The sequence below is a fragment of the Salvia hispanica genome, chromosome 6 (genome assembly GCF_023119035.1).
Source record: "Salvia hispanica cultivar TCC Black 2014 chromosome 6, UniMelb_Shisp_WGS_1.0, whole genome shotgun sequence".
Lineage (NCBI taxonomy): Eukaryota > Viridiplantae > Streptophyta > Magnoliopsida > Lamiales > Lamiaceae > Salvia > Salvia hispanica.
This window is the reverse complement of record NC_062970.1, coordinates 12,982,595-12,990,326: the sequence shown is the minus strand read 5'-3', so window position 1 is coordinate 12,990,326 and position 7,732 is coordinate 12,982,595. Positions and strand designations below refer to the sequence as shown.

The window sequence follows — 7,732 nt, the reverse complement described above, 5'->3', positions numbered from 1 at the left end:
ATAAGCTCGTTAGACATATAGTTCATAAATCATGATTTCACCCTATTTTGAAGATTTGACTTTACTTTTTAAAACAATAGCTATATTATGGGTAAGCACAATGATAAAATCCAGGTTTGTACAGTAATTTTTCAGTTTTATTGAAACTAGAAAATGGTAATTAATGTACTACTTATAACTTTAATTCAAAATTTGAAAAATGAGACAAAACACAGTGTGGTTATAGGAATTAAGAAACCTAAATCCACATAGAAAATTCTTTAGACAATACACATTATGTGTTTATAATGGGAGAAGATATATTAACCAGTAGTGGAAAGCCTATATATATAATTGGATTTCCAATAACTAAATACAAAAGCTGAAAACCCTAACTTAGAACAAAAACGAAATCATAAATATATATATTACCACTGCAAATAAGTAAGTAGGTTTCATGGAAACGAAGAACTCAATCCACATAAAATCAGCATCAGCAGTCATATTTATATGTGCATACTAATCATAACAGTTAAAGTTACTTGAACAGATTGCTCAAGTCCTTCCCCGCCTCCGATTCCGATTCCGATATCGCACCCCACTCCCACAACCGATCCGAATACGCCGCCGCCGCCGGAACCACGCCATGCGCCGCCGCCTGCGGCTGCAGAGCCGTGAAATCCGCGACCAGATTCGGCGCACTAGCCGGATTGTAGTGGCCGATCGACGATGAGTAATTATGAACGAGTTTGTGGAGATCGTCGATCGCGTTGGAGTTGGACGCCGCGGCGAAGATCTCCGTCGGGCAAGGCTGCTTCGATCGGCCGTCGACGGCGATCGGAGGCAACGGATGATTGATTGTGTAGTGCGAGAGCGCGAGCGAGGTGCCGATGTCCGTGCTGCTCGTAGGGCTCGTTTCCCCCAATTTTCCATCCGCGTTCGCTTGGAAGATGTACCTCGACGTCTCCGGCTGCTGCTTCCGCGATCCTCTCGACGACGAAGACGACGCCGCCGCCTTCGTAGGGAGGCATCGCGGCAGGGATGGGTGGTCTTCCACTCCCGCCCTTTTGTACACGCGGCAAAGCGAAATCTCCGCCTGCAAATATTTGAAATTAATTAATGAAATTGAAAAAACCGCGTCATGAAGATCTTGTGAGCATATTAATTGAGATGTGTCAGTTTTGGAGAGATGAATTGCATAAAATAGAATTGAAAATTCAAACCTTCTGTAGACGCTCGGTGTCGTGATGGGGAAGGCGGTATTCGTTCATGATCCAGCTTGTACGGATGCCTTTTGGGGCTTTCCCGGAGTAGAAAACGAGGGTTTTCTTGAGGCCGATGGATCGGAGATTCTCGCTTCGGATCATGCGATCTGCGCCGGTGGCCTTCCAGTAGCCAGATGTCGTCACGCGATTGGGCCGGTCTCCGTTCCTATACTTCCTATCCCTCGGCACATAGAAGTACCACTCTTTCTCCCCTATAGCCGCCAGCGCTGTCATTCCACACAATTTAATAGTTATTTCAAAGTCAAATTAAATAAATGGCCATAGCCAAATCTTGAATTACTGTACCTAAAAGAAATGAAATTTAGGAAAAAATGTGTATATACATACCGGGAAGTTCCCAAGGGTCGTAGCGGTAGAGGTCAAGAAAAGTGATGAGTTCGACGTTGAAGCGCTTGCCCTCCACCTTACGGCGGAGGTAGAACTCCACGAGCTCTTCCTCGGTCGGGTGGAAGCGGAAGCCCGGCATCACGACGTCGTTTTCGTGCTCATCTTGCTTGCTTCTATTGTCTTCTTGATTGTTCATGACTGCGCCAATGGCCATAAAACTATGCCCAAACCCTATGCATCTTTGCTCAATGATTATGATGTTTTTCTTGTTTTTGAGTGTATAATACAATCTTTACACACACAATTTGGATTGTGCAAAGTTGTCTTATTTAAGGTGTAGGTCTTTGAAAGGATTAAGAGAGTGAAAAATTGTAGGATTTCAAGAATAGGTATAATATCTTTCTTTTCTCTTTCTCTCTCTCTAAGGAAATGGAAATGGTGAAGAAGAAAATGGGGAGAGAGGAATGAATTAATAGAAAGATCTACATAACTATTGAGGGCCTACTTGGGAGAGATGATGAAATTAAGATGAGAAAGGGACATCACAAATAAGGACAGGGAGGCCAAGTGCGGTGAGTTTGGACCTCCCTTTATTCCACAATTAATTTTGTTACTTTTCCAAAATCATGCATTATATTTCAATATTTTAGCTCTTTGGTGAAATAATAAGTGATCCATGCTAGCTGCAACTACAACTAGCTAGTACTGCACCCCTTTCCGATTATTCTTTTCACTACAGGTTTTATTATTTTTAATTCCTTAGAATAAATGACATCACGCATTCGTGCCATTAATTTCAAACCATTTAAATAAATTTAAATGTTACATTTATTTTGTCCACTGTAGCTCTTAAAGTTGCTACGAGGCATGAATATTTTTGCAACTTCTACAATATTAATGAATTCGCGCTACTTACATGAAATGAATTCAAAATGTATAATTAAGTCATGATAGAAACCAATTCTAATTAATTAGAAATTTTACTAGTCAATTTGTTATAATTATTTTGATATACCTATAATTAATGTCATAATTACTAGCTTATCTTTTCCATGATAGTCGATAGAATAGTATTTCAATTGATTATATACATATACATTAAGGATTTTTGTGTGATAAGGAGTAAGATAAAATAGAAATGCATGCTACAAGCAAAAGATTATTATATTCCCAGAGAAGAATATCTCACAAGGGGATTGGCTACTCAACAAACCTAGGAATGATGCTCTTCACAACCTAATTATTAAGGTTTGATTTGTTTACTTCTTCAGAAATTTTTAAGTAAATGAGGGTGGGAAATGTACATCTTCTCCTTATCCACATACACTAGAAATACCCTTCTCAACTTTTTTGAAGATACTAAGTATGTTTTTGCTAATAATTTAATTTTCAATTATGTGCAATCAACTGTAGAGTCTAATTATACACTAGCTAGGTACTTAAGAGTTTATGCGTAATTGTGTTGTATAGGATGCTATATCTATGTATTTTGTTAGTTATGCAAAACGCCTTACAAAAATCACCGAACCGATAATATTTTAAGAAACCCTAGTCTCTTGAGAACAAAATTTATTACGTATAAAAATCATAAACTGATTGCAAAATAGTTTTTTGTACTCCTAATATGAGATCTAGAAACCCCAACAATTGAAAAGGAAATTATGAAAATTAAAATAAATTTTGAAAAATAGTAAAATGCCAATTTTACCCTTTAACCGATCTCCGATGGCCAAAATCCATCATGCATAAGCACTCCTCCAATGTAGTTCTGAGTTTGATTCATTAGCCCGTTTTACAAGTCATGCGCAAATTCTAAATCATTCTGAGATCGTGATTTTTTCAGCTTCGTCGGCTATAATTATATGTGAGTGAAAATGTTAATCACGTTACAATTATTTTCAAAATTAATTCTAACAGATGATGTATTTATATATGTATTAATATATCGGATTAATCCATATATGGCTTCAGTGTTAATTACTCTTACTCCGGGGAAGGGGGTTGTATGGTTGTGGAATTAGCTAACGATAAATTATGTGATAGTTTTGGAGAGAAATTATTGGGATTACTGTAATTTTGAATAATTACAGAGCTAATTGAGATAAATAATGTGGGATTAATGAGCATACATATAGGTATAGATTGTGCATTTACTGGCTTAGAATAGGGTTGGGGGTGGTGGAAAAAGGTAAACGAATTTCTCTAGCCCAAAAGCATGCATATAAATATATACATATATTGGGGGGTAGACTTTGGGGTCTACTGTATGAGTGGGGGTGGGGTTGGGGTAGGATGGGGTGGGGGTGGGGGGGAACTGCCTGGTCAAGAGAACCCCGTGAGTACTATCTCTCTCTCCCTCTCTATATATATATGATGACAAAAAACAACAGCATCTTCCACTTTTATTTTTATTGCATATGGAAATGATTTTAATTTAATTTGCACTAAAATTTAAACACCTTTTTATTACCATATGATATGACAATTGGACTATACTACTACTTTATTTACAACTTTTATTCACCGAGCAGTATGGACCGGCATACAGCGTTTGTAAAATGATGTGCGATTTTTTGTCACCTTATTCGCCGCCTCATTTATGGAATGCTTCATATAGTCAATGGCAAAATTCCGATTTTGATATTGGGACCTAAATTTATAATAATTTTCGATGTTGGCGAATGGCGTCATCTAAAATAAATGATGATAAAAACGAATTAGATAATGGATGAAAAAAACAAGAGATTTGTACAGGGATTGTTGTTAACAGTAATGTCGATATGAATATCGCCACTGATCGTAACTAAATAAACTACTTCTACTTAGTAGTAGTAATATTTTTTTTTCTATCTATAATTGCTACTAATGATTCGAACTCTTATAATATTATTTTGATAGATATCAAGGAAGTTTTAATATGAGAACTTCATAATAAAAGTCAATGCAAATGATGAAAAAATAAATACTCATTTTGTCCCTAAAAATTTCTCACTTATTTTTACGTTGGTTCGTCCCTAAAAATTTGTCACCTTTCACTCTTCCAATTTGTGGTAGTGGACCCCACATTCCACTAATTCATTCTCACTCACATTTTATTATAAAACTAATATATAAAAGTATGACTCGCATACATCCATTTTCTATTACATTTTTTAAAACTCATGTTGAAAGAAATGGTAACAAATTATTAAAGACGGAGGGAATACATTTTTAATCATAGATAATACTTTCTAGAGTGAAATAAACAAAATATTCAGTAGCAAAATTTCAAGCATTTTTCGGTATTTTTGTTGTAATCGATCGAATATTTCAATCTGTCAAGAGCTTGCCTCATATCCTAGCAGGTACTCCCCTAATTAGCAAGATTGACTAGCAAATTTGAATTTCTTTATTCTACGTTATTTTATGGTCAATATGAGATATCTGCAATAAGATCATTGTTCAAGATTTCAAGCCCAATTGGAATTTTCAGAAAAAAATAATTTTTTGGTGCCTTGGAATTTGGATAAGAGGATGGTGCCTAAAGTTTCCATTCTCACCGGGACCGGGACATATAATGAAATATTTCAATGCTATCAGAATGTGGGCGGCGAGGGCAACGAACTCACGCAGAAGATGACCACATTATTGAGGGAATGTTTGCTTCTTCTCTTCATTCTTGCTTGATGTCATCTGCCTTAGTCTTGGGTGGCTCTTGGTTGATGTTCGTATTGTTAGCTGTGTGTTTTCTCTTGATTATTTTTTTTTTCTGCGATTTTTCTAGTTTGCTTTACGTTTGATGTGCTAGCATTTTTTTACCTTTTGCTTGAGATTTTTGGACCACTACCTCCACCCTTAAAAAAAATTATTTTTATTTTGGTCTGTCTCTTAAAAATATTAAAATTTTATTTTAAAAACTCCGATCACTCTAATAAGGTGTGACTATTTCTGCACTAATAATATTTTAATCATTTTTTTTCTATTTCTTTTTTACTTACTAATTGTGCATTAAAACTCACGTCGTTTCAAATATTTCTATTTTAAAAGACAAATATTGTATTAATTTTTTACAATTGTTACTTAGATGATAATCCTATATAATACCTTATTTACCATATACCTAAGTTTATATTACACATACTAAACATTTATTGAATATAATTTTGTCAATAATAAAAAAACTATTTCACGAAATACAGGAAATGTAACAAACTAACAATAGAACAAAAGTACATAAGACACACACAAAACATAAAAGAAATTAACTAAATCGTTTCACCAAACAAAAAATATATTGAAACACAAAAATTGAACTAACAAACCAGAGACCATAAATATTTGATCTCGAGACCAATTCACTCATCAACAAAACTTGCTAGAGCTTTCATCATATTTTTTTCTATTTTAGTCCGTCCCACAAAAATAATCTTCTACATTTTTTTTAATAATTTTTTTCTTTTATGAGGCGTGGGTTTTACTACTTCTCTCCACTAACAATTCTCCAATCATTTCTTTTTTTTCCTTCTACAAAGTCCATATTTCTAAGAAACATAGGGAGTCTTTTTATTTTTGCTTTTTTGCTGTGTTTTTATCTTCTTATATGTGTACGTACCACGCCCATTTTTTTTATCCAGTAATAAGAGGTCGCGGTAAAATAAAAGAAAGAGAAAATAATACTTAAATAAAATTGGCACACTCATCATATGTATATGCATGTTGTTTTTTCATCAAACGACCCGGCAGTTGGTGTCCTACTTTCACCTGCGATTATCAAAGGCGTCTCGAATATTTCCTACAGAATGAGTAAATAAATGGATTAATGTCTCGGACTCTCGGTCAAGTTCAAAAATCAAAATTAATTAATTAATTAAAGTAAATCAAATATTTTTGACTATCCGTTTATGTGCACACTAAGTAGAATATGCCAGTGATTTTGAGATAGGTATAAATTCGTTTCCTTATTCACTAAAGCTATTTTCGAGTTCCCTCTATTTTGGGTGTGACATCAAGATTTTGTCACCATATTTTCAACATTATTGTGGTTGAATTTTATGCAAGACATTCGAGAATCATAGTAAATATATGAATTTTCAACTCGAAACACAAAAACACACGACGCTACTTTCAACTGATTCAGTTAAGGATTTCACTAGAAATGTTAATGTAATTATAAAGTCATTTTCAATTCTAAAATATATTTCTATAAAAAGTAAAAGTATTTTTATTTTGTTATGTCCCTTAAAATTATGCAATTCTAATTTAGGAATTTTGTGAATAACATATTACTCCTACATGAGTATTATTTTATTGATAACTTATATAATTGTAATTAATAATTTATGAATCTCACTGTCGACTAACAGTACCACTTAGATAAATACCACTAATAATATGGAACCTATAATTCAATTAGGGGTGTGCATTCGGGTTTCGGTTCCGTTTTTTGTCCAAACCGAACCGAACCGAAAAACCGAAAACTGAAAAACCGAAAACCGAACTTAAAAAACCGAACCAAACCGAAAAAACCGAAAAACCGAAAAACCGAAAAAAATAGTATATTTTAATATATCTAATTTATTTTATTTTATATATACTAATAGAATATAAATATATATAATATAAAATTAATATAATATATATAATATTTATTATATAAAAATATATTAGAAGAATATATATTATATATATGATATAATATACTAAATTAATAAGATAAAAATATATAATAATATATTTAAAATATAATTCGGTTTTTCGGTTTTTTTTCGCCCAAACCGAACCGAACCGAAAAACCGAAATTTTTGTATTTTTAAAACCGAACCGAACCGAAAAACCGAAAAAACCGAACCGAATTTCAAAATTTCGGTTTGGTTCGGTTCGGATATTCGGTTTTCGGTTATTTTGCTCACCCCTAAATTCAATAGTACTCCCTCCGTCGTAATTAAGTTGAGGCAAAACTTTTAGACATGAAAATTAAGAAATTGTGCTGAAAAGTAGAAAAGAGGAATAAAGTTGAAAAGATAAAGATGGGGTAAAATAGGTGATCATGTAATAAAGTAAGAGTAATTGGATGTTTTATTTTTTTTAAAAAAATAAAATGACTTAACTTAATTGTGACATCTCAAAAAGAATATAACTGGACTTAGTTGACATAAAGAGAG

The 7,732-nt window shown here is 33.7% G+C and overlaps 1 protein-coding gene across 1 annotated transcript; it reads right to left on the bottom strand.

Annotated features, from left to right (window-relative positions):
- Positions 1–383: 383 nt before the first annotated feature.
- Positions 384–2,030, bottom strand: LOC125193263 (NAC domain-containing protein 35). The gene is made up of 3 exons (XM_048091035.1): positions 1,593–2,030; positions 1,203–1,471; positions 384–1,075 (listed from the first exon to the last, which is right to left on the bottom strand). The coding sequence occupies exons 1-3, from the start codon at positions 1,804–1,806 to the stop codon at positions 518–520; spliced, it is 1,041 nt and encodes a 346-aa protein (XP_047946992.1). The 5' UTR covers positions 1,807–2,030; the 3' UTR covers positions 384–517.
- Between the last annotated feature and the right edge of the window lie 5,702 nt (positions 2,031–7,732).

Excerpts from the sequence above, each read along its gene's own strand:
- LOC125193263 (XM_048091035.1), bottom strand. The coding sequence starts at position 1,806 with ATGGCCATTGGCGCAGTCATGAACAATCAAGAAGACAATAGAAGCAAG. Across the intron at positions 1,472-1,592 it reads CGACCCTTGGGAACTTCCCG|CGCTGGCGGCTATAGGGGAG; the intron begins GTATGTATATAC and ends GTGGAATGACAG. Across the intron at positions 1,076-1,202 it reads ACACCGAGCGTCTACAGAAG|GCGGAGATTTCGCTTTGCCG; the intron begins GTTTGAATTTTC and ends AAATATTTGCAG.